The 25,412-nt window shown below is 44.1% G+C and overlaps 1 protein-coding gene and 1 long non-coding RNA gene across 2 annotated transcripts; one reads left to right on the top strand and one right to left on the bottom strand.

Annotated features, from left to right (window-relative positions):
• Positions 1-1,801: 1,801 nt before the first annotated feature.
• On the bottom strand, positions 1,802-20,684 carry LOC120385963. The gene is made up of 5 exons (XR_005589456.1): positions 20,265-20,684; positions 17,620-17,744; positions 17,031-17,154; positions 14,432-14,576; positions 1,802-1,958 (listed from the first exon to the last, which is right to left on the bottom strand). It is a non-coding gene; the product is annotated as an uncharacterized LOC120385963 (long non-coding RNA).
• On the top strand, positions 20,684-24,199 carry LOC120385961 (cytochrome c oxidase subunit 6A1, mitochondrial). Its single transcript, XM_039504598.1, has 3 exons — positions 20,684-20,788; positions 22,036-22,175; positions 23,167-24,199. The coding sequence occupies exons 1-3, from the start codon at positions 20,686-20,688 to the stop codon at positions 23,251-23,253; spliced, it is 330 nt and encodes a 109-aa protein (XP_039360532.1). The 5' UTR covers positions 20,684-20,685; the 3' UTR covers positions 23,254-24,199.
• The last annotated feature ends 1,213 nt before the right edge of the window (positions 24,200-25,412 follow it).

Here is a 25,412-nt window from a genome sequence, read left to right as displayed (position 1 = left end):
GTGTGAACCATCCTTCAAAAAAAAAAAAAAAAAAAAAAAAGAAAAGAAAAAGGAACTTGTCAAATTAGCAGGGGAAAGATTAACCCTTTGGGAGAGGGCAAGAGTGATTATCTTATTGAGTTACAACAGGAAAAGTCAAAGAGAGACAGAGGGGAAGGGAAATGACCTAGGGTGAGTATCCCAAGAGATGCTCCCAGCTGAGTTGACAGGGATATGCTTCTCTGACAGTACAAGACAATTTTTCTGTCCCATTGAAGAGAACACACACAGGGGTACTGGGCAGCGCAAAAGCAACTCCCAGTGATCAGGATGATGTCACATTTCCCAAAGGAGAGTGGGTGGAGCAGTCGCCAGGACAATTAATGCTGACATGGAGACCAGAGTGGGAGAGAAGAAGAAGAAGGTCAGAGACAGTCTCAGGAAAACTGCTTTGGTTTTAACTTTGGCTCTGTTAGGTTCTCATGGTAGAAACATAAAATACAGATATGGAACTATTCAGCAGAGGAAGTACATACAATAACAGTATTTCACTTTTTCAGCAGATGATCACAAATAGGGCAGACAGAGGCTAAAGGGGTATTTTCTAGCGTGACTAAGGATATGTCTACACTACCCGCCGGATCGCGATAAATCAACCCCCCCCCCCAAGTGCTCTCCTGTCGACTCTTGTACTCCAGTGCTGCAAGAGGCGCAGGCAGAGTCGATGGGGGAGCGGCAGCAGTCGACTCACCGCAGTGAAGACACCACGGTAAGTTGATCTAAGTACATCGACTTCAGCTACATTATTCACGTAGCTGAAGTTGCATAACTTAGATCGATCCCCACCCTGTAGACCAGGGCTAAATGACTTCTGAGCCCAAGGCTCATCGACTTTCAATGGGATTCGAGGCACTTTTGAAAATTCCACACTAAGTTACTTGCCCAAAATCACACAGGGAGAGATTTTCAAAGGCACACGTGGTAGCTGGCTGGACGCAGTGGAAGTCAGTGGAACTTGACTTTAAAGTCAATGGGAGTTAGGTGCCCAACTGCCATTTGTGTGTCTTTGAAAAATCTGGCATTAGAAGCCGGATATGACTCCCAGGCCACCACCATTTGACATTCAGCAAACTCTTAGGACCCGACCAGGTTATGATTCAAACCAAACTAGCAACATCAGGGTTTAAATACAATTCTAGCACAGTTTCACCGACCAATGTGGATAGAATTTTCCTTTTCTGAGAGCTGTGCTACACAGATTGAGTTATGGGTTTAGTGCAGTGGTTTTCAACTTGTGGTCCGTGGACACCTTGGGGTCCGCAGACTATGTCTAAGATTTCCAAAAGGGTCCCTATCTCCATTCAAAATTTTTTAGGGGTCCGCAAATGAAAAGAGGTTGAAAACCACTAGTTTAGCGTATAGCACAACTTGGGCAGGACTACCCTCTGCCCCAGAGACTACAGCATAGTTTTATAACAGTTTTAATGTGGTTCTCAAATAAAAAGAATCCCTGTCCTTAAGTCTTGAAGTTATTAGTCAAAACTTTCATTGAAGGCAACTGAAGTTTTGTCTGAGCAAGGATGGAGAAAACACTGAGTAACGACATCAGAATTTGGCCCACTTATTGCTAGAACTGTTTCCCCATGTGGGTTCAGGGTCTCATTTAGATGTATATCATATTCTTGGGTTTTGAGCATGATCACTAAAATGGGAGTGCCATACATGGAGGACACGCAAGCCCTTGAAGGTTCTTTTGTTCAAACATTATGGTGTGAAAAGGAGCTGAGGGTAGAGAAGGAAAAAAAAACTCCCTACCAGAGGATCAATACAAGACTGGATTTAAATTCTTGAGACAAACAAGATGTGAAGCATTTTTGAAAAGGCACATCTCCAAAATGCAGAGGAAGAGGGTTCTCAGTCTTATCATTTTTCTTCCCCTGCTGAGATTCATTAGCTGTCTCTTTTCAGCCCTGGTGCATCTAAAAAAAAAAAGTCAGAATTATCCTAATCTATTTCCCACAGCTTCACTAGGAAAAGCGGCAAAGTAGATGGTCCAGAGAAAGCTGGAGTCACTCCCCAGCTCAGCCAGAAGCTTCTGGGCAAGTCATTAAATCTACCCTGTATCTCAGTTCCCCCCATCCCCGCATCTGTAAAATAGGGACAATATTCTTCCCCACCCCCAGGGATGTTGTGATGATACAATCCATTGATGATTGTGAGGTGCTGAGACATTATAATGATGAGGCCATGTAGCTAGATACACTGTCATTAATACAAACACTGAGGTCGTTTCTTTGATCATTTATATCTCCTGTAAGACTTTATAAGGAAGTCACTTTCTTCGATAAGAACTTCACTCTAAGTGGAGGTTTCACTGAGCTCTCATTTAAGGCCCCATCTACACTAGGAAGTTCACTTGTTGCTGAAACCCCTTGTCATCAATGGTTCAGTTTCCTAATGTACATAGGGTCTGAATGTTTTGGCTCATCTTATGGATTTAGACATAGCAACTCAAGTGTCCAATGAGAGTCTCACCCCCGCATAATACTCCATCTGCCCTGAATCTTCATATTCTGGGTGCAGCTAGGATTCTCAGTCAGCTTTTGCTCACACACAGACATGGTATCCAGAGGGACAGCATGAACAAGCAAGCTTCTTGGGATTAAATGTCAATCTCCTCTTTGCCCAAACCCTCCTTTACACAAAATTCTAGATTACTTATTTTCACCACAAAGGTGTATTTTATTTGTTTCTGGTAGTGCCTGTAATGGGGTTTGCCCACCACTGTGGCCCCCTTGTGACTTCATCTGGGGATTAGCTCTTGCCTAGTCAGGTACTACCCCCTGCCTTTGGTTGCTCACCCATAGCATCTCTCTCTGGATTCAGGATGCTCCCTCTTCATGACTCAGTCCTCCAGCCAGGGCACTATAGTTCTCTCCTTCTAGAGTATCAAAGGATCACTGGACAGACTGTATCTGCAGTCTCAGGCAGTCTTCTGATCTACCACCAAGTTTGTACCACTTTCCCAGTAGCCAATAAGGAAACCCACTACTCTGGTTTCCAGTCCAGGGACCTTACACCCAGCAACCACAGTCTGCTCAAACCCCAACCCTGTTGCTGTTTCCCTGGGCTCTTTCCTTTCTTCCCTATTTTCTGGTCCACCTCTGGGTTACCACTAGCACTTCCTCCCCTCCCTGCTTCTTGCCAGAGTCTACAGTCCAAGGCAGGATCCCATAACTTATTCATCACTTAGATCTTGACTTCTCCCTAGAAAGACTACAGCACTCCTCCCTACAGCCCTCCTCCTACTATCAGCTTCCTCTGTTTATAGGCCTAGCTCAGTCCCCTCCACCAAAATCTGGGATTCATTACTCATTAGGCCTCATCAGGCCCTGGCTCTCCTCTAGGTGCAGCCCATAAGACTAACTGGCCTATTTTACCTGTTCAGGCCTGGTGTGCATTAGATACCCCATCACAGAGCCCACAGTGGGGTTAGCACTTTCCAATTATAAAAGATACCAACCTGTTCTAAATAATTTACAGTCCAGAAGCTGATCAAGCCAAGTGTCTATCAAAGTTGTATTATACCAGGATCCTTGGGATCTAGCTCACAGGAAGCCTGGATCTCACAGTGAATCCAAAAAACAGGAAGCAGAACAACATGCATAAACAACAAGCTGACTGTTGCTGGTGCAGGATTTAGAAAGAAGACACACATTTTAGTTCAATCCTAGCCTATGCAGAGAATTTAACCAGAATAGCTTCCGTGCGTTAAATTCACACCCTATCATAATCCAAAATCACTTTAAAATTAAGACAAGCCCTCATCAGAGTAGAGACGGTAAAGACAGGACCCATCCTCACTGCCCCTGAGAATGAGGCACTAAGTGCCAATCAGGATTTCTGGGATCAGCTAGGTGGCTTCACTTGGGATGAATTGCCAGTTTTCAGGGACAAAGAAACACTCCATCTTGGATGGGAAGGTAAATAGGATGGGTGGGGGAAGAACAGTATAACTAGTTGGGAAGAGATCTGAAAAAGTCTATCAGGGCTGCGGGCTAGTCTGGGGAAGGGAAGCTAAAAGATGTTCCCACCCGTCACATAAAATGCAGGCTCCTTCTATGTCCTGTGTCAGAGCCCTAGCACATAAGAAACCCCAAATGTTTTGATTCACAGTTATCTCTGCAGGGAAGAAAGCAGATTTGCTCATTTTCAGTAACACCAAAAACAAACCTAAATGAAAGAGAGCTAAAGGGCACTCTCTGAAGCAACAGCTGCTCTGTCCTGTCCATTTTCAGTCTCTACCTAGTTCATCCCACCCTGACATCCTTGTTCAACAATGTGAATTTATCCACAACAAATTTTCCATTGTATAACTGTTAACAAATACTTCCCTCGCTTAGGCCTGATCCTATTCACAATTAAGTCAATAGCAAAATGCTCATCAACTCAACTGGGAACAGGATTTGGCCCTTTATTATTATTTTTAGGAGACAGAAAAGGTATTTTTCCTTCTGAATGTTAGCAAGCCACATGGAACACAAACATATGCAATCACCTCCTAGGCCAACCCAGGCTACTCTCTAAATCTCCTTGATCTCCTCTGTTTGAAATTGCATAGGTAAAAGACATCCTGGGTGTTTCAGAGATGCATTTGTGGATCATGTATGCAGGGGCGGCTCTACATATTCGGCCGCCCCAAGCAGTCATGCGCGGGAGACGCCCCGGAGCCCCGGGAGCAGCAGACCTCCCACGGGCATGACTGCGGAGGGTCCGCTGGTCGCGCGGCTCGGCTGGACCTCCCGCAGCTGCGGATGGTTGGCTGGTCTGGCGGCTCCAGTGGAGCTTCCGCAGTCATGCCTGCGGGAGGTCCACTGGAGCCGCGGGAGGAGCGCCCCCTCCGCAGTCATGCCTGCGGCAGGTCCGGTCGTCCCGGAGTTCCGGTGGACCTCCCGCAGGCATTACTGCGGCAGGTCCATCAGCCCAGCCTGCCGCCCCTGCCGGCAAATGCCGCCCCACGCACGTGCTTGCCGCGCTGGGGTCTGGAGCCGGCCCTGCATGTATGTTAGGGAAGTTCTTTCCTGCCTATTTCAGAGACAATATGATCTTCGGAGACTTGCATCTCCAGGAGTGATCTTCTCTCTTTTAGATGATGTTTAATCTCTCGTCTATGTCAAATGAGAACCTATCCCCCTTTGTTTCAGAATTTTGGTGCCATAGGAGCTTTAGAGACAATACTGTCTCCTGCATGTTTCACTAAAGATCTACTCTCCTCCATATGTCTCCTGGCTTGTCTGGATCCAACATTCTGTCTATTCTATTATCATACCTCCTCCCAGTGCTCTATGATCCATGAGCCTTTCAATACAATCAGTCACAATCTATGGGACCATTATATTCCCCTAATATCAACTATGTCTCACACACCCTCCCGTGATATGATCCATACTACCTTCCCAAATTGATCCAGAGCCTAAGTTTTTTGCATTATGGTATATGTACAAATATACATCTTGGCTCTAAGTAAGCATGCTTTCCCTATTAACATCTCTGTAACCATATTCCAAATAGGATTGAATTCTATGTTTTGCAGGAGATTTTTACCTGTCTTCTGGGTTAAATCCATACACCACATTCCACGTTTCACTTTACTGTGTGATTATATGCTAGAATCAACAGCTAAGTCGGAACCTTTTGTCTTTATAGTAAAAAGCTACTAAAAACTGCTGTGTGTCTTTTCTTTCTCTCTCCCCTTGCCCCGCATGTTCCAGTGTTCTATGATTTGCCAGCCTCCTTTATGTCCTAACAATGCCAGGCCGGCAGTTTCATGTGAGCACAGATGTACAGTTTCATGTGTACCCATGTTGGCTGTCAAACCGGTGCCCTGGACTCACACCCCCACTGACAAAACCAGTCTTAACCTAACTTGCAGCTCTCCACCGGTCTTCAGAATGATCCCACCATCAGTTTTCTTCTCTTTAGGCTCATGTTACACATACTAAGGGAAACCTGGGTGGTGTTTCTAGGAAAGAATGAACAGGCTTTCCCCTGAAGTAGTAGTGTGATTATGTGTCTTTTTTTCCTGCAACTTACTGAGTGTGGCTCTGCTCCATCTCACACAGTTCAAGTATCTCCTAACAGATTTTGAAGTGTGGACAGCCCTCCTGAGGCATTTAAAAGAAAATGGAGACAGAAGCCATTAAAAACAATCTTTCACAAGTGGTGAAGATTGAAAAATAAAACCTAAACTTAAGCCCATTTGCCTTTCCACTTGTTTTCTAATATCCTTCCTAAAACTGCTACATGATTTCTCTGAGCTCATGTCTGTTGATCTCACTCTCCCTGGACCCAACTCTCCAGTGCCTTGCACCCCATACTCATTGGCACAGTTGCAAAGGCAGTGTAAAATGCTACCATTCTCATTATGTATCACTTTATATCCACTTTGTAGAAGTGTTAATGACGACACAAGGCATCACATTATGGAGAATCGGTCTCTGTCTTTGTTGCCCCCATTCTGGGCTGAATTCAGCCAAGATCAGGATGAGATGGCCAAAGTGGCTTTAGGCCACCTTTGCAGACCCCAGGATTATGAAGGCAGCTGGGGACCATTCCAATCCTTGGTGTAAATTAGGCTATGTCTACACTGGCAATTGAACGACAAAACTTTTGTCTTTCAGAGGTGTTAAAAAAAAAGAAAACTCTTAAAAGACAAGTTTTGCTGTGACAAGCGCGAGTTTTAACAGCGCACTGTTGGCGGGAGCACTCTCCTGCTGACAACGCTAACACCACTCGTTGGGTGTGGAAGTTGTTTGACATTAAAAGCTGTGTAGTGTAGACATAGCCTTAGAGTTGACCAGGGAATTCTCTAACTTTTGGCTGCCTAACATGGCCCTATATAGGCCATTACAGCATCCAGGAACAGCCAGAGCATAGTTCACTCTGACCTTGGCCTTCCCTCCCCTGACACCCTCTGACCACAGCTTTAGCAAGCTCTTAAGCCAGGAGCTGCAAGGGGAAAGGAGCAGTGCAGAGCTGTTTCCACAGCTGTACTCCAAGAGGGAAGATCCCTCATACCAGGGGATTCCTCAGTAGCTATTTCCATCCCCCACAAAGAGAGATGGCGTACAGACCACACATAACCCAGAACTGAGGCCTGTGTCACTTTTTAAAGTAAATTCTCCGGGTTGAAACCACTGTTGCCAAACTTTTTTGTGCCTTCATAACCTGCCTGTATAACATCACATATCAGAGATGGTTCCACTGTGATCTATAAGAGAAACTGAAGGAGCAAACAGTGGGAGATTGAAGTGAAAGTGCCTGTTCGAAACAACCTTGTCCTAAACAAGCAATTTGTGGGAGAGTAGAAAAAAATAACTGGCCACAAACAGACATGTCTATCCTACTTAAATGTCTGACTAATAAAAATACTCTGCGTTTACACAGAATCATTCATGCAAGAATCTCAAAGGACTTTAGAAAAAGCGAGTCAAATATTATTATCCCCATTTTATTGATGAGGAAATGGAACCACAGAGGTTCCTGACTTGCCCCAGCAAATTACTGATGGAGTCAAAATAAGTTAGGTGTCTTGATCCCAATTCCCTTGATTATGTACATTATTTTACATCTAGCCCTTCAATTTTCTCACACTAGAATGCAGGTTACGGGAAAGGCAGTTCTGAAACAGAGTCAGAAATGTGTGTTCTACAACATAAAGACAAGATGCTCCTTGTGGAATTCAAATGAAGAATACCATGAAGCCAGATGTTTTCTGTGTAGTTCTAAACACTCCATTTCCTTGGCTCTGCTCTGCTAGGGAGGATAACTCTCACTCCATATACATTCACAGTGCATGGAGTGGAGGGATATGATAACAAAAGCGGTGAAAGAACTCCATCAGGAAAGTCCTTTCAGTCCCCATTTCCATCAGCTCATAAAAGAAACTGCCAGTGCCCACATGCTGGTCTCTGCTAAGGCTGCTCCAGCTCTTCATTTGCAAGAGAAATGATCCATTCATTTCCCTCTGACCTCTTCAAACACTTCAGACTGCTGACCTCATCTGGGATGGCTCCCACAACTACTGCTTGCTGGGACTGCTTCCTCAAACAGGTGCTGCCAGACAAAACAGCCCAACCCTTCCCCTCCACCTTAGTTTCTGCCATTTCAAATCCCCGGTACTCAGAAGTCCATGAATATTCTGAGTGGGGCTGATTTTCAGTCCCTGAACTGTTTATTTCTAATCTAGAAAGGTGGAGGCAACCTGAACAAGAGGGGGCAGATGAGAGGAGGCAATTTGACTCTGGCAGATGAAGGAAACGATATGTTTGAGGGGGTTTGTGCTGGACAACACATCTAATCTCTGATGCAAGTTTGCAGTTTCCCCCCAAATCTATGTGTGGTTGAAGAAGAAAATCTTGTGGTTCAGGGATGGGACTGGGGGGCAGGAGATCTGGGTTCTACTCTTGGCTCCGCCACAGGTTTTCTGCCTCACTTCCCTATCTGTGAAAGGGAGAGGAGTGTCACAGGAGTGTCATGAGCCTTAGTTCATTAATTCCGGTAACACACTTTGAGAGGCTCTGAGGGAAAGTACTGCAGGAAGGCAAAGTGCTACTACTGAGGGGCTTTGTCTTTATGGAGACACCAGCAATGGGACGTACAAGGTTTTGTTCTGTGATCTGATTTGCTCTGTTACCTTGAGATAGTCATGTAGCCTCTCAGTGCCTCGGTTCTAAATCTGCAAAATGGAGAGGGGGTAGCAAAGTACCTCCTCTGCATTCTGAGAATTACATTTAAGTCCACACCTCCTCTTTACCAGCATCCATCCCGGTACTTACAGGGCCCTATCACCACAGGACCCAGAAATCTCACAGTGCTCAGTGGATTTTTACCCTCATAACATCTTTGTCAGGTAGGAAGTATTATCCCCATTTTACAGATGGGGAACTGAGGCACCAGGTCATTTAATTCACTTATCTAAGGTTTGTTCCTGAGCTGGGACTCTAACCCATGCCTCATGAGGTCAAACCCTGTGCTCTGTCTACTGGCCACCCTGTCTATGTGTACAATAACACTCCTCTGCCTCACAGGGGAACCTGGCAGCTTAATATATGTGAAGTATGTTGGGCCCTCAAATGGAAGACTGTAAATGTGCATAGTAAATCCAGCAGGTATAAGTGAACGAGTTAACCTGACTTAAAACAAAACTAGTATTAAATAAACACACAACACTAACTCAGCTAGCTTACCCTGTGGTCCCCGGGGAGCACCTGCTCTGTTTGTGAGAACAAGCATAACCTTTCCCCAAGGGAAGAAACCCAGTCTAGAAGCTGATCTCGTTTGCTCCCAGTTGGCAGTGTCATAAATGCGGCATCTCAGCTGGAGGAGGAAGAAGGGGCCTCTGCAGAAACACTCTCCCAAGGTTCTGATACAAGAGAAACTTGTTCTCTACTAGGGAAAGCAGTCTGAGACACCAACACTTAGCTTGAGAAAGCCTCCTGCCTGCTTTCTCTCAGAGTAATTAAGAGTGAAATCCTCCTCTCGATGACCCCAATGCTCCCAGCCTGGACTGATTTACACATGAAAGGAGCCCTCTGAGGGGCTTTCTCCCTTTCACATTCACAAAGAGGCAGGGCCTATAAATAAAACCTTTCTGAAAACAAGAGCTTTTTAAAATGTCTGTGTGTGTGGGAAAGAGAATGGATGTGTGTGTGACAGAGAGAGAATGTGTGTGTGTGTGCATGAGAATGTATGTGAAGAAGAGTGAGCGCTTGTGTGAGGGGAGAATGTGTATTCTTGGGTGTGCAGTGAGAGTGTACTCAAAACAGTATGTGTTTACGTGTGTGTGTGTGTGCAGGTGTGAAAGTATGGGAATGTGTGTGTGTGTAAGAGAGAGAGAGAGAGAGAGAGTGTCCACTGAAGTCAGTGGAATCACTCTGGAGTTACATGGGTGTAACTGAGATCAGAATCTGGCCCCACATGTATGAGTGTGTGAGAGACAGACGAGGGCCTGATTCACTCACTTGCAATGTAGTCATTTATACCTGTGCAACACAGTTGAAATGGCAACATTTTACACTTGCATCAGACAGGCTTAAATAGCTACAAGGCCGTGGAGAATCAGACCCAGTGGTTTGTCTATGAGTCTACCATTCAAAGCTGACAATGCTCTGGTAATGAGACAGACAAAGAATTTGGGGATGACTGAATATTTATTTCTGATTAGTCATGTGTGAGAGTAACAGTGAATATGTGTGTGGTTACAAAAAAGCACAATCTCCTCCTGAGATCCAGGAGTGAGCAAATGGTCCTGGGATTTACTAATTTGTCCTCGTTTGAAGGCCATTTTTACAGTTTGTTGATAAAAAAAAAGTTCACAAAACAAACAGTGCAGCTGTTGCCACTTCTAGAAGGGAAAATGAGCATCAGAAAGTCAGGCAGAAAAGGGTGTCCATGGATGTCTTGATGTGGACTTCTTTGTGTGAAAATGCACAATTTGAATCTCCACTCTCCATCCCCGATACCCCCGCTCACCCATGTGTCTCCATGTCTTGGATATTTCCCTTCACTTGAAGCCTGAGAAGGACCCAACACAGTTTCCAGAAAACTGGCAGCTAGTGTGACCCTGTCTTAATACAAAACAGGTGACACAGAGCCCTGAGCCAAGCCAGGGCAGAGCAGACTGTAGGGATTCATAAAGCAGGTATTGGACTCTGTCATTGTCCCTGATAAGGGAGAGCTTTTAAGAAGCTGGCTACAGAGTGATAGTTTGAGAAGTATAGAACTGTTTTACCCCATTGCTCCTGAACAGCTTAACCATTTGCTTACTGACACTGTCTATGAAGTGGTACATAAATGCCAACAGCTGTCTACACTAGCACTCCCACAGCTGCTCACATCAGAGGAGTTGCACCACTGTTAACAAATGGTGGGAGATTTTCAGGTAAAGTTCAATATAGACAAGGTGAGAGAAGGGAGACTGGGGAGGGGACACTGAAGTGTACAGATTTAACAACTTTTACATATGCCTCTTAGGCTACGTCTTCACTACCCGCCGTATCGGCGGGTAGCGATCGATTTTTCAGGGATCGATATATCGCGTCTCATCTAGACGCGATATATCGATCCCCGAACGCGCTCCTATCGATTCCGGAACTCCACCACCGCGAACGGCGGTGGCGGAGTCGACATGGAGAGCCCTGGACATCGATCCCGCGCCGTGAGGACGGGTAAGTGATCGATATAAGATACTTCGACTTCAGCTACGTTATTCACGTAGCTGAAGTTGCGTATCTTATATCGATTTTCCCCCTTAGTGTAGACCAGCCCAATTAGACTCCCCCAGTTTCTCTTGCAAGAACAACAGGCAGCAAGCAGAGAAACACACAGGACAGTTACACATGGGAATGAGAACAAACCCTCCCATGCATGCACAATGCATAAAATGTTTCTTCAGCCAGTGAAAAACAACAGCCCACTTCTTAACTACTTGCACTGGGCAGGAGTGTGTGTTGTGTGACCAGAGATGCAGAGCTCTCCCTCCTCCAGAGTTTGCAGTTAAACTCCTCCCCCACTTCCCAGGGTCTTCAAATGAAGATTTGCATAGTACTTCCAGATCATTCCTGAGAGAAGGGACAATGGCTTTCTGCCTTCCCCATTTTCCTCTCCTGCCTTACCATACAAAGCTGACAATGCTCTGGTAACGAGACAGACAAAGAATTTGGGGATGACTGAATATTTATTTCTGATTAGTCATTTTTCTGAGCTGTAGGGAGATGAAGTGCTCCCTGAAACTCTGTGGCTAAACGTCAAACTTCACAATCATTGTAGTATGGTCTCTGCACTGGTCAGGTCAGTACCTCTTCCCATAGCTGACAGGGTTGCTTTTGTGGAAGTCTGATCATTTCTCTCCAAAACTGAGATTGCCACTTTGAAAATCCCACTGTGCCATTTGTGAGTGGCCTTGGAGTTCCAAAATCCCCACTGAATGCATAGCTTGCCACCATGTGGAACACAGACATACTACACCCTGATAATACTACTTTGTACTTGTATAGTGCCTTCCATCTGAGGATTTTCAAAGTGGTTTTGGAATATTAATTTATTCTCACATTACACCAGTGAGGTATGGGAGCATCATTATCCCCACTTACAGGTAGGGAAAATAAGACCCAGAAAGATCAAAGCCAACACTGTAAAAGGTGATCTTTGATTCGGATAGTATCAGGGAGTAGCTGTATCAGTCTATATCCACAAAAACAAGGAGTTCAGTGGCACCTTAAAGACTAATAGATTAACAGATTTATTTGGGCATAAGCCACCAGACTCCTTGTTGTTTTTCTTTGATTCAGAGTTACTCAATGTTTGGATGACAAATTAAAGACATTTGAAGCCAGATTATCGGAAGAGCTCATGGGCATATTTTCCAGTACTCAGTATCCACAACTGGGACCAAATTTTCAAGCATGCTCAGCACCCAGAACCTCCCATGGTGATACTTATGGTCAGACTTTTAAGAGCTCAGCACCCAACAGTCATCTGAATTGTGGGATTTTTTGAAACACTAGCCCAATTTATGAGTAGCGAGCCCTTCTGGAAAGGTTGGCCCTTCTGAAAAGGTGATGAGAAGCTCCCAGTAGCTTCCACATCAGACCCAAGATCTCATTTTGGATGCCCAAAAATGGAAGCACCCAAAAGCAGTCCACTTTTGAGAATACTGGCCTAAGTGTCTTCTGCAAGGTCACGCAGTGTGCTAGGGAATCCAAATGGCGATTCATACGCCACGTTTCTCTAAGATAGAAGAGCCTAGTGAATCAGTGGCAGAGCTGGAACCCCTTGTCCATTGATTCTCTGCCCTGTGCCTTTGAGGAACTCATGCAATATGAGGCACAGTCATAATGATGCTAATAATAATACCTTACACAACTATAGCACCTTTTATCCAATGCTCAAAATGCTTTTCCAAATTCAGGAATTTAGGTCCAAAGATGCTACATAACAGAAGAATGGCCGGCCAGAGTCAGACCAATGGTCCATCTAGCTCAGCATCCTGTCTTCCAACAGTGGCAAGTGCCAAATGCGTCAGAGAGAATTAACAGAACAAGGCAATTACAGAGCGTTAGGTTTAGGGACACCCAGATCACGGGGTTGTGTCCCTGACTATCTTGGCTAATGGCCATTGATAGACCTACTGTATCCTCCATCAATTTATCTAGTTCTTTTTTAAATCCAATTATACTTTTGACTTTCACAATATCCGCTGGCAACAAGTTCCACAGATTGACTGTGTGTTGTGTGAAGAAGTACTTCCTTATGTTAGTTTTAAACCCGTTGCCTATTAATTTCATTATATGACTTCTGGTTCTTTTGTTATGTGAAGGGGTAAATAATGCTTCCTTATTCACTTTTTCCACACCATTCATGATTTTATAGACTCACTTAGTTGTCTCTCTTTTCTAAGCTCTCACTTACAGGGGGTTTTACACTGACAGGTTTCCAGTGACTTCAGAGAAGAGCCACAAGAATGATTAAAGAATCAGAAAACATGTCGTACTGTAATAGCCTCAAGAGTTCAATTTAGCTTAGCAAGGAGATGATTACCTGGGAATACAGTAACTCCTCAGTTAACATTGTAGTTATGTTCCTGAAAAATGCGACTTTAAACGAAACGATGTTAAGCAAATCCAATTTTCCCATAAGAATTAATGTAAATGAGGGGGTTGGGTTCCAGGGAATTGTTTTTCACCAGACAAAAGACTATATTATATATATATATATACACATACAAGAGTATAAGTTTTAAACAAACAATTTAATACTGGTACACAGTGATGATGATTGTGAAGCTTGGTTGAGGTGGAGGAGTCAGAGGGTGGGATATTTCCCTTACTGCTAAATGATGAACTAGCAATTGGCTGAGCCCTCAAGGGTTAACTCTCTCACTCTGCAAGGCAGCAGGAATGGAGGGAGATATGTGCATTTCCCTTAAGTACACTGCCTTGTTAATTAGATCAGCTTGCTGAGACTACTATGGAAGATGGGGTAAGCGGGGTGCAGGAGCAGGGGGGAGGGGGACACCCTGACATTAGCCACCCTCTTCCTTCCCTACCCCCTGGCACAGCAAGCAGGAGACTCGGGAGCAGCTCCAAGGCAGAGGGCAGGAGCAGAACATGGCAGTGGGGGGAGGGACACAGCTGAATTTCAGGCAGCTGCTGCACAGGGAACTTAGGGGAGCAGGGAGCTGATAGGGGGCTGCCGGTCCATCCTGGTTCCAAGCCCCCCCCCAGCTAGCTGCAAGGGGCTGCTCTTCCTGCAAGCAGTAGACAAAGCAGGCAGCTGCCAAACGACATTAGAAGGGAGCATTACACAACTTTTAACGAGCATGTTCCCTAATTGATCAGCAACAAAACAACGTTAACCGGGACGACTTTAAGTGAGGAGTTACTGTACTCACCATCAGTGCTGCCTAGTGATCAGGCAGGGGTATGGCAAGTTGTCTTCCTCCCAGACATTCCCCTTTCTCACTGTAACTCCACTCGGTGGTAGGCTGTCATTTTAGTGACTTCATTCTCTGGCCAGGTGACACATCCAAGTCCACCCTTCAGGATACACATAAAGAGTTCAATAATGTGGAAGTCCTCATTAGTCAGCAAGGGATTGGGGCCTGGACCCTTGCACCTTCAGGGTATTCCCCAACTTGGTTCCCTGTCAAGGTATAGACTTCTGTCATTGTCCCCTCTTTAGAGGTTGATAGGGGAGTCCAGATCCACTCTCTCCACAAGGTTCTGATCAAGGGCCCAATGATAGGCAGCTAAGCCTTAGGGTGCTATGCAGCTGCCTCCCAGGAGCATTTCCTACCAGTGCCCCTCTTCCCACAAGGTAAAATAAAAACTGAACACAAAAATAATGTTTCTGACCTTCAAAAGTCACCTCCTTTGCAGCTACAGGTTTGTTTGAGTCAGCACTACCAGACCTCAAACAACAAGAGCTCCTATGGTGCTCCTTCCCAGGAGTACGGGTCATCTTACCTCCCATTTCTCCCTTCCAGCAAGCTACTCTGCTTCCCTTTTTAAGCTCTTCCCCTACCTTGTGCAGGCTTTACAGGTATGGTGGGGAGGGGCTGCCTGGGCCCAGAGCAGGTTCATAACTCTCCTTCTACAGTGTGGGATTGTGGATTTGTATACCCCACCACATCTGATCACAATCTGTAAGTACCTACATTGGGAACAAGTATTTGATAATGGGCTCTTCAGTCTAGTAGACAAATGTATACTAAGATTCAAGGGCTGGAAGTTGAAATTAGACAAATTCAGACTAGAAATAAGGTGTACATTTTTAATAGTTAGGGCTATTAACCACTGGAACAATCTACCAGGGGTCATGGTGGATTCTCCATTCCTGGCAATTTTTAAATCAAGATTGGATTTTTTGAAAGATACACTCTAGTTCAAAAGGAATTATTTCGGGGAAGTTTTATGCAGGAGGTCAGACTAGATGATCACACTGGTCTCTTCTGGCCTTGGAATCTATGAATCAGTGAAGTTTCTCGTGATATATCCCACTGACCGTAAGTGAGAAAGGAATCAGGCCTTTAAGTCTCCCAACATCCCTAACAAATATGGATAAGAACTATCATCCTCATTTATACAGACAGGAGTGATGATTCACCTCTACAGTACTTCAATTTTAAATCAATGTAATACACAGATTTCAATGGAGTCAAACCAGCACAATGCGGAGGAACATATGGTAGTGAATCAGATTCAGGATAGCTAAGCCACAGAAGGCCAGATTCATATTTGTAAAAGCAGCAAAGAGTCCTGTGGCACCTTATAGACTAACAGACGTATTGGAGCATGAGCTCATGCTCCAATACGTCTGTTAGTCTATAAAGTGCCACAGGACTCTTTGCTGCTTTTACAGATCCAGACTAACACGGCTACCCCTCTGATACTTGAGATTCATATTTGGTATCCTAGGGCTATACTAGCCTATATCAGAGATGACAATCCCAAATAGAAAAGGGAGCTGATACCAATTTGGCCCAGAATGACCTGCCCAAAATAACAGAGAATCAGTGGTAGAGGCAGCCACTTTAGAACCGCAAACTCTTACGTCTGTTCTCTAACCACTAGATGGAGCACACATCTATCCTTCCATTTTATGTTCTGGACTGGATAGATTACTTCCAGCATTAGAGAGGAGATCAGTTTCCTTGTCTCTTGAGACTCTTAATCTGCTGGATTAATAAAGGTGCCAAGTACTATCGGTGCCAAGAGCAGGTTAGTTTTTGTGGTGTCAATACCTGTTCACTAGATAATTAACTGAAACCCATCAAACACGTCACACAAGCCACCCAACAGTTATCATATGGTAACAATTTGTGGTTATTACAAATGTGGGCCATGTATGAACCACTGATGTGGAAGTGAAAGAGTTCTTATTCCACAAGCAATTATTTGAGTTATTCAACTCAGATAATGCCAAGTGATTGAAACTGCCACCTAAAGAAAATGTGAACCCCAAAGTCTGGTAAAAAATGTGATTAATGGAGGAAGATATCAGTAATAATGAACAATGACTAATTACATTCTATTAACAAAGTGCCACTCTCCCCTTGCCAGGGATTGCTGTACATCAATAAAGAAATTAGAAAACATAATTACATTTAAAAAACTCTCTAAACTAAAACCCCTAAAACCAAACATTGGGAGTGGTCTGAGACGGAAGGAAAAAGGAAGGTTCTACCCCTAAGGTCAAAAGTGCCCATGATACACACAAAAAAAACAGCTTTGAAACAGAAAAGCATTCAAGTGTTTCTTAAAAGTGGGGAGGTATGACATCAACTCTAGATGTCAATCTAATCAGGATTCAACATACATTACTGAAACCTGAGCACATTTGTCCTTGAATTTGTGATGAAATGGCCTAGGACTCTACCCAGAGCACTAAGATCTTCAAACTTTGGCTCATATAGCTACTTTGAATACTCCCATTTTATGCTTCTCCTCTGATCATGGTGGAGCAGCTTGCTGTTGGTTTAGCTAATTCACCTTTTCTGGTTTCTCTCCTTTTTCTTTTCTCGACTGGTTCCATTTGTATGGCCAGCACTGATGTTAGCCAGGTCTGGTTTGAAAGGGTAGATGTCTGTTACTTCTTTACCTTCCTCTTCTCTGGCTGTAAATATAGGAATGTATTGTCTATATGGAACTTGCTACACAAATGGTATTTTGTTTTATAACTATAATAAAGCACTTAATCTTGGTCTAGTCATTTAAACACTATAAAATATGTACCTTTTGTTCATAAAAATATTAATGTCAAAACCTCTTATTAGAGCCTGATCCTGCAAGCCTGACACATTCTGAACTCCATATGAAATCAAATGGGAGTTCTGTATTTGGAGGAGCTGTAATATCCAGGCCCCAAATCCGCAAAGAGTTTAAGAGAGTATTAATCCCATCCCGATTCAGCAAAGATTTAAGCATGTGTATAAATGCTTTGCTGAATCAGGGCCCGAGTCCTCAGTGTACAAATGTGTATTAATCAGGGGCATGCAATGTACTTTGAAGCATAATGGACAGGGTCTTACAACACAGCCAGTGAACTACCGTGTAATAAAATATTCTTGACAAAATTTACCTGTGTATTTGGGTCCTCACTGTTCTTTCTTTCTGTGCCCCATCATTTCTCTCAGACTTTTTTTCAGCAGACACCAGCACCTCTTTTTCTCTTAGGAAGTGGTCATCCCTTTTTTTCCATTTGAACTGTCAGGATGGATGGAAAATCTGGTTCCTTCTCCATCATTCACACACAGATCAAACCTTGCAGCTATCCTTAGTTTGAACTCCCCAGCTTCTCTACTTTCCCTATTCTCTGTTGCTACCTGTACTACCAAGAACAGGAATCCTCTCAATTTACTGCAGTGTTGATGAGTCTTTGAAACTGTACCAGCTCTATTTACATGGCTTCTCCCTGAGGTCACATGGGCATCAGACTCCACTAAATGGCACTCCCAGAAGAGAACTGAGGAACTGTGCTGGTTAAGCACATAAAACTGTGTCAGGGCCAAATTCAGACACTGGTAAGCAGGCACAACAGCCTTTGACTTCAGTGGAAGCTGAATTCACTTACAGCAGGGCTAAATTTGGCCCTTGAAATTTAGTACAATGGATTAGTGATTCATTCAACGGTGGACAGAGAAGAATGGGTTTTCTCTTTTAAATTTAGTTCTAAAATAGCAGCTAGTAAGGTAGAAGGCAGTGTTTGTGACTTTTTTCTCTTGTCATCTTCTATCCCAAAATCTTTTGCATTTTCAGTCAATAAACGAACAAACCCCAAATGCTATACTTAAAAAAAATTGTGCCATATAGGGCCTGTAATAGGGTGACTTGACATATGGGCTGGAGAGCCTGGGGCTAAGTAAACCCTTATTACAGGATGAGCCCCACCTGAGAGGAATCTGGTGATTCCAGTATACAAGAACTATGATGTTTGAGTTGAAAGGGGACAGAAGGTGCACAGGAAGTTGTGGTAGAAACTACAGAGTGAAGAAAGCTCTCTAGGCAGGATGGGCTGGGAGAAAATCTGACCAAGTAGGAAAGTGACTGCAAAGGTCCCACACAGGAAAGCCTGGGAGGAGGAAGAAACACATTGGGCTGTGTGGACTTATGAATGGACTTTGTTCAAGGGGTTTATTTACAGTTTATTTGATAATAATAAACCCAGTCCCCAAGGAGGGGTATTCTGACCAAGAAAAAGCCTCAAGTTAAGTTTATTTGAATAGTCCAAGAGGAGAAACTGAGTTGGACTGCCTCTAGCATGATCCTAGACCACAAAGGGGCACAGGGAAGATGGCTGGACAGGTTACAAGGCCTATGTAGACATTTACATTCCATGGTTCAAATTCTATTCTTGTTTACATCAGTGTAAGCCTGAAGTAACTCCACTGACTTCAATGCAATTCCTTAGGATTTACCTCCATGTCGCAGAATGCAGTCTTTAGGCCAAAATATATACAGCTGATGATTTCATATTGTACAAATAGTATCAGAATGTATAAATTATATATTCTTTAGGAAAATGTCATCAAATACACAGGTCCCAGCCCTATATATTTATTAGACTTAAAGTTCTGCAGCTATTTGCATTCAGTATGTTTTCTTTGCAACCACAGGGCCTAGAATTTTTTTTAAATTAAAACACAGGATGTAGAAAATAAAACAAAAACAAAAAAACAGAAAAGTTTCATGATCCATGTCCACTCCAAAGATGAGAATCACTTCTTTACTTCTGTCTAGTTGTAAAAGGGGCAAAAGATTGCATACTTCTTTTAGACTGTAAATTTATTCTATTAATGTAATCAAATATACATTAGAACCAGTACATGAACCGATATATTAGAAATAAATCAGTGAGGTCTGTAAGAGTATGTTCGTTAAGAAAATGTACTTTTACTGCCATAGTCAGAGCAGTCTTCACATCCCAAAGTGATGAGTTAGGGCCTAGCAGAGCAGCGGCTACAGAGGCAAATGCAGCAGCTATTCTGCACTCAGAAGTGGCTCACACAGAGCTGTGGACATTGTGAGCTCTTTTACTGGGCTAGAACCAGGGCACCAGGATTTTCTTCTACTCTTCCAGAGTGCTTGAACAGACCAAAGTTCCACCTTGATTGCAAGGTTTTCCCTGCAGCCCAAAGGGAAACAGCTCATCATACTTTCATTTTCTACCTCACCTCCAGGCAAAGCTATTCAGTTTCCTGAAAATCATGTCACTCCCCGTGCAACGCCTTGCTCTAAGTAACACCACTGTTTCTCTGGTCACTGGGGCTTTCAAGAAAACGTTCCCACTTTCTGGCCACACCTAGCAGAGAAGAGGTTTTGAATTGCCACCCCCCACCCCACTCCCTTCTAGGTGAGAGCTCATGCTGACTTTCTAGCAGCCCTGCACAGCATCTAGTCAGGGGACCTGGCTCCATCCGTCACCGCCTACTGATACCTGTAGGTCCAAGAGTCACGTTCTCCCTCAGCTCCTGCTCCCCTAGAACCCCGCAGTGCTCTTCTGGAACCATCTCCCCTCTCAAGAAACCCGCCAGACTGCTCTCCCCCACGCTGCTCCAGAACACCCCCAGTCCCGTCCCTAGCAGCCCCTTTCACTGCCCACAGCACCTTCCGCCCCAAGCCCCCCTGCTGCTCTAGAGCCCCCTCCCCGCGCCATGCTGCCTAGAGCCACCGCCCCCGCGCTCCACGATCCTCTCCGGTTCCAGCCCTGGCGCTCGGCGGCTCTACCCCGCGGGGGCGCTGTCCGGCTAGCTGAGTACACCGCGCAGCGCCCGTCCCTCTCAGCCGGTGCCGGGGAGAGCTCGACGTCCAAAACGTCTGTCACCCAGGAGACGCGCCAAAGGAACCACGTGACTGAGAGACCTCCCATTAGCGCATGCGCAGTAAGGAGGCCTTTGACCACAGTAGAGTGCAGTTCTCAATGTCAGCCTGGCGGTACAACCCGTTCGGAGCAGGCGCATGCTCAGTACGAGTCTAGGGGCAATCCTCCCGTGGGTCCGGGTGTAGTAGATTGGCGCCCGGATTGGAGCACATGCGCATGGTGTGTCCCAGGCAGGCCGCCGTCTTCCCGCCCATTTCCTGTCTGGTTATTGCCTGTTCCGGTGATTCGTGAAGCTGCCCCACCCACAGACGAGCCTGAGCGGTAGAGATGGCGGCGCTCGCAAGAGTCTCCCGGCTGCTTCTCGCCGGCGCTCCCCGGGCCCCGTTGGGGCGGCTTATGTCGGCAGTGGCTCACGGGGAGGCCGGGGCAGGTAACGGGAGAGCCGCGACCGGGCGGGGCTGGCGATGACCCGCTGACCTTGGGCTGAGCGAAGCGCCTGCGGGCCAAGGGAGACGGGAACGGGCTTGAGGCCGTGAGCCGCCGTTCGAGCCCGTCCTTGGGCCGGGGGTATTTCCCCGTGGGCGGGGGAGACGCCTCTTCCCTGCTCCGCCCTGAGTCTGTGCGTCTCCCTCCCGCTGGGCTGGGGGGGGCGGGTGTCTCTGAATGCCCCTTGCGTAAAGAAATCACAAGGGTATTATTCCTCCTTGGTCCGAGGGCCCGCCGCCATTAGGGACTCCGCAATGATGCGCTTACACTGCTGCAAAGCCCTAATGCACAGAGAAGTCTTCCCTGCTGCAAGGGTTTGCCCTGATTGGTGTAATCACTCTGGTGTAATTATCCTTACGCAGATAGGCCGTACTGTACGTGCACTTTTGGGGTTGTAGCATGTGTTTATAAGGTGCTGTGTATACTCATGGGGATAGAAAAAGGGAGTCAAGGGGCTACTTCACGAGAGATCCTAACCCTTACGGAGTAACTGTTTTGTGCAGTGACACCGAGAATGCAATGCACCATACAACCAAATCCAGTCCTCCTTAGCCACATTCTGCATAGTTCTCTAAGTGCATCAATTTGCTGATGAGGAAAGTGTTTCTAGAACACGGGTAGTCCAGTTTGAAAACTCTTGCATTGGAAGATGTCTGTCCAGGGTGCTTGTCTGCTGAATTAGTGCAGCACAGATGTAGGAAATATTCAGGGAGTTAGTGCAGTATAAGAACCTTGCTACTGTCTCAGAAACTACTGTTAACTAGAGCTGATCAGAAGATATTAATTACAAGTCTTCTGCCAAAACATGGTTGACTAAACAAACTTTTTTTTCACAAAACTGAAGACTTTGAAACTTCCCTTCAAAATGTTTTCAACATAATTTGTTTTGAAAAAATTTTAAATAGAATTTTTGAATATAGTATTTAATTTGTCATTTTGTATGTAATACCAGATGCTATATCATGTCCCTACTGCTTTCATATAAAAATTGAAAATAATTTTGAAAAATTGTGTTCAAACAAATCTCAATTTGTCCAAAGCCAAAATATTTTCAGAATTTAGAGAGATTATGAAAACTTGTTTTCATTCTAATTCAAAACAGATTTTGAAATGCAGGACCACATTGAAATTCTCATTGTTTGACTACCTGTACTGTTGACCATCTTCACAGTATTTTATTTCCTTCATTAGCTCGGACATGGAAGATCCTGTCTTTTGTGGTTGCTCTTCCTGGTGTTGGTGTATGCATGCTGAATTGCTACTTAAAGATGCAGCATGAACATGAAAGAGGAGAGTTTGTTCCTTATGCTCACCTCCGCATCAGGACCAAGGTATATGCAACAATGCTTTTAAAGATGTTCTTATCTTCTCCAATCACTGAATTATTTATTCCAAGATTACTACAGCTTGTATTTTTTTTTTTTTTTGCAGCAGGTATAAGTGATGGGAAATAGAATTGACTGATGGGAAAATATCTGCATTTGTAATGTAATGAATCAAGAGCTCACTTCTGTTGAGGCAGGGGGAGAGCTTTTAGGCTGTCAGCTGTGGTGTTTATATGTAGATGTTGAGTTCCCCTTCCATCTTAAAGTTTCTTACACTCAGGCATGTATAAGAAACATCAAGGTTTTGGTCATAAATAGTTTTCCCCCTTAACTTACATTCACGCAGATCAAAGGGTGGCATTGTCATGAATGAGGGGGTAGAAGGGACTGGAGCATGGGTTCTCAGTCAAGGGGTCACACACAGGTGTCAGGTTGAGATCACCCTGTCTTTCCCAAATTGCTAACTGCAATTTGGGAGGGGAGGACTTGCTATGAAAACTACTAAGAATCCTTGAAGTAATGTCAAATAATTAGCATCCCTAGCTGAATCTATTGATAAAAGAACCCTAATGGGGTGGAAGTAGTGGCAGGCTCTTTATGGTTCTTGAATTTACTGCTACTTATTTAAGTAGAATGAATTTATAATAAGCTGCCTCTAATATTCAAAGTACCATGGTTTAGGTTTTGTCTTGGGATACTGGTAAATCAAATTCATTTCTACACTTAACTGTCTTTTTACCACAGTTGCTTGTACACATTGCAAGAGGTGCGGTACTGACTCGATTAAATCTTACAATTCTAAAGATGTGATAGCCAAGCATTCAAGAAAGTTCTGCTGTGTTACCTAGTGGGTGTAAACTCAGCTTCAACTTACTTCAGGCTTCCAAATTCTGTAATATGTACAGACTCAAACATTGTTATAGGAGTTGACTTCTTGTGCCTTAGCGGATTTGTCAAGTAGTTACCAAGCAATCTTATCAATTACTTCTTTCAACAGCCCTTCCCATGGGGAGATGGGAACAAAACTCTGTTTCACAACCCTCATACTAATCCTCTCCCAACTGGCTATGAAGAGGATCACTGAACACTTGGACCACAGCAGCAATTTGGACCATTGCTCTATTTGGACCAGAACACTGTATGGGACCCTCAATCTAAACAATATTCTGCATTCCTTGTACTGTCAAGTTATAAATGGCGTTCTGACCTTTAGCCCTGTACTTGAAGTGGAGGTCATTTAACATAAATAAATCTTAACCTACCATTTGTGTGTGGACCTTTGTAAAGAACTGGAAATCCTTGATCTAGTCTTTTCCCAATACTGTTTACAGAGAATTTTATGGCTAACAAACTCTTCTTGGGTGGCTGGAAAGGGTGTTGTAGGCAATAGTGTAGTGAGAGATTTAATTTCTGCTTATCTCTAAGCAGCCATGAGAGGTAGAAAGGGTTACTGCTTTATGGCCTATAACAGACTAGTGGTAAGAATGCATACTAGAAAACCAAACTCTTATGCAAGCAACAGAATTGGATCTAAACTGTAATTGATTTTCTCCCTAAGCCATTAATCGTGTTGAAAGAAGCATAAGTGCTAGATAAAATTCTTGAAAGCTACTGAAGTTGTTTAATGGGAACTGTCATACCCTATCAGAGCAGTGGTCTAATATAGTCAGTAGTCTGCCACTAACTACTGCTTTTAAAGGAAGATGCAAGAAATCCTACACTGGATAACTCTTAGAACACTAATGCATGCATAAGCAAACCTCATCTCCATAAGAGATATACTCTAGTAGACATCACTGTCTTTCCCAGCTGGAGTGCTCCTACACTGTGCCAGAGCAAAGTTCTACTATTGTAGCAACCTGAAGAATTTGCACTGTTCCACACCCGACAGTACTTCTCATGCCTTGTTTTCCCTGTGCAATTTTGCCAAATGGTTTTATAATCTAATATGGCTTCATACGTATGTTACTGCATAAATTAGGGCCTGTGTGTGCAATTAGGAGTGAGGTGCTGTGCAAATTTATAAAAACTAAGCTGTCCATCATGGACAACAAAGCAACACATCTGTGCAAGAAGCTTCCTTTTAATTCTAACTGGTCTGTTTTAAAGCAGCAGCATTTTCATATTCTACCATAAATACAAAAGTGTTATCCTACAGCAATTAAGAAGCTAGAACTTTTTGAATAGGAGTGAGCTCTTTAGTTATGACTTCATAGTACTAATTAACAAATCTATGCTGTAACACAGACAATTCAGTTTAGCCAAAGCTGAATCCTTCTTGGCCCTGCACTTTCCATGAATAGGTCGCACCCATTCATTGTGGCAAACTTTAAAACAAAACAAGCTTAATTCACAAATGAATGGTGGTACTACATAGATGCTGCAATGGAGCAACAGCTTGTTTTCTACTACATTTCTGTACTTACCGGTCACTTTAGCAGAGTCTTATTCCACTACTGCGCCTTTAGAACATTAAAAGCTAGAGCAGCTCAGGAGTATTCTAGCTGCAGAATTTGAAAGACAACTGTCTGACTACATCTAGAACATAATATAGGCCAGAAACCCCTAAATTCTGCAGGGACTGAAGACTTTGTCCTCATCATGAGTAAACTAATCCTTATAAAAATAAGTTATAGAAGTAAGCATAGCTTTTCCCTTTACTGATTTGGGGGGAATATAATTTATACTGTTCAGGGATCAGTACCACCCCCTTCTCTAATAAGCTTCAGCTATTCTCCCCTCCAGCTAGAAGATAGGTAGGAATAGAATTGCAAATGATCAGCCAATACAAGAAAAATTCTACAGTGAACAAGACACTATTTCCCCCCATTTCACAATATTTATTTCATCCCCATTATTACAGCATCTTCACAGAATACATGTGGTTGCTAAAGCAAGCTTCCCCCTATGTTAAAGCTCAGTGTAAGGCACTTTCTGGCTTAATTGAATTACCTGATGAAATGTTTTCCAGAGTTGGGATAGTAATACTCTAACACTAGCATGATTGCCTCTTTCCTCCTACCCAAAACACTTCACTGAGGTGAAGTGCAAGCTGCAGCCAGGGACTAAAGTGCACGTTATCCTTAAAGAATGTGGAAAGTTATACACCTCTTCCTTGATAGAACATGACCCGATAGAACACGAATTCAGATGCACTGCTTTACCGCATTGTTCCGGGGGGGACTGGGGCTGCGCACTCCGGTGGATCAAAGCAAGTTCAATACAACGCATTTTCACCTATAA

This window comes from Mauremys reevesii, linkage group 18, assembly GCF_016161935.1.
Source record: "Mauremys reevesii isolate NIE-2019 linkage group 18, ASM1616193v1, whole genome shotgun sequence".
NCBI lineage: Eukaryota > Metazoa > Chordata > Testudines > Geoemydidae > Mauremys > Mauremys reevesii.
This window is presented reverse-complemented; position numbering and strand designations above follow the sequence as displayed.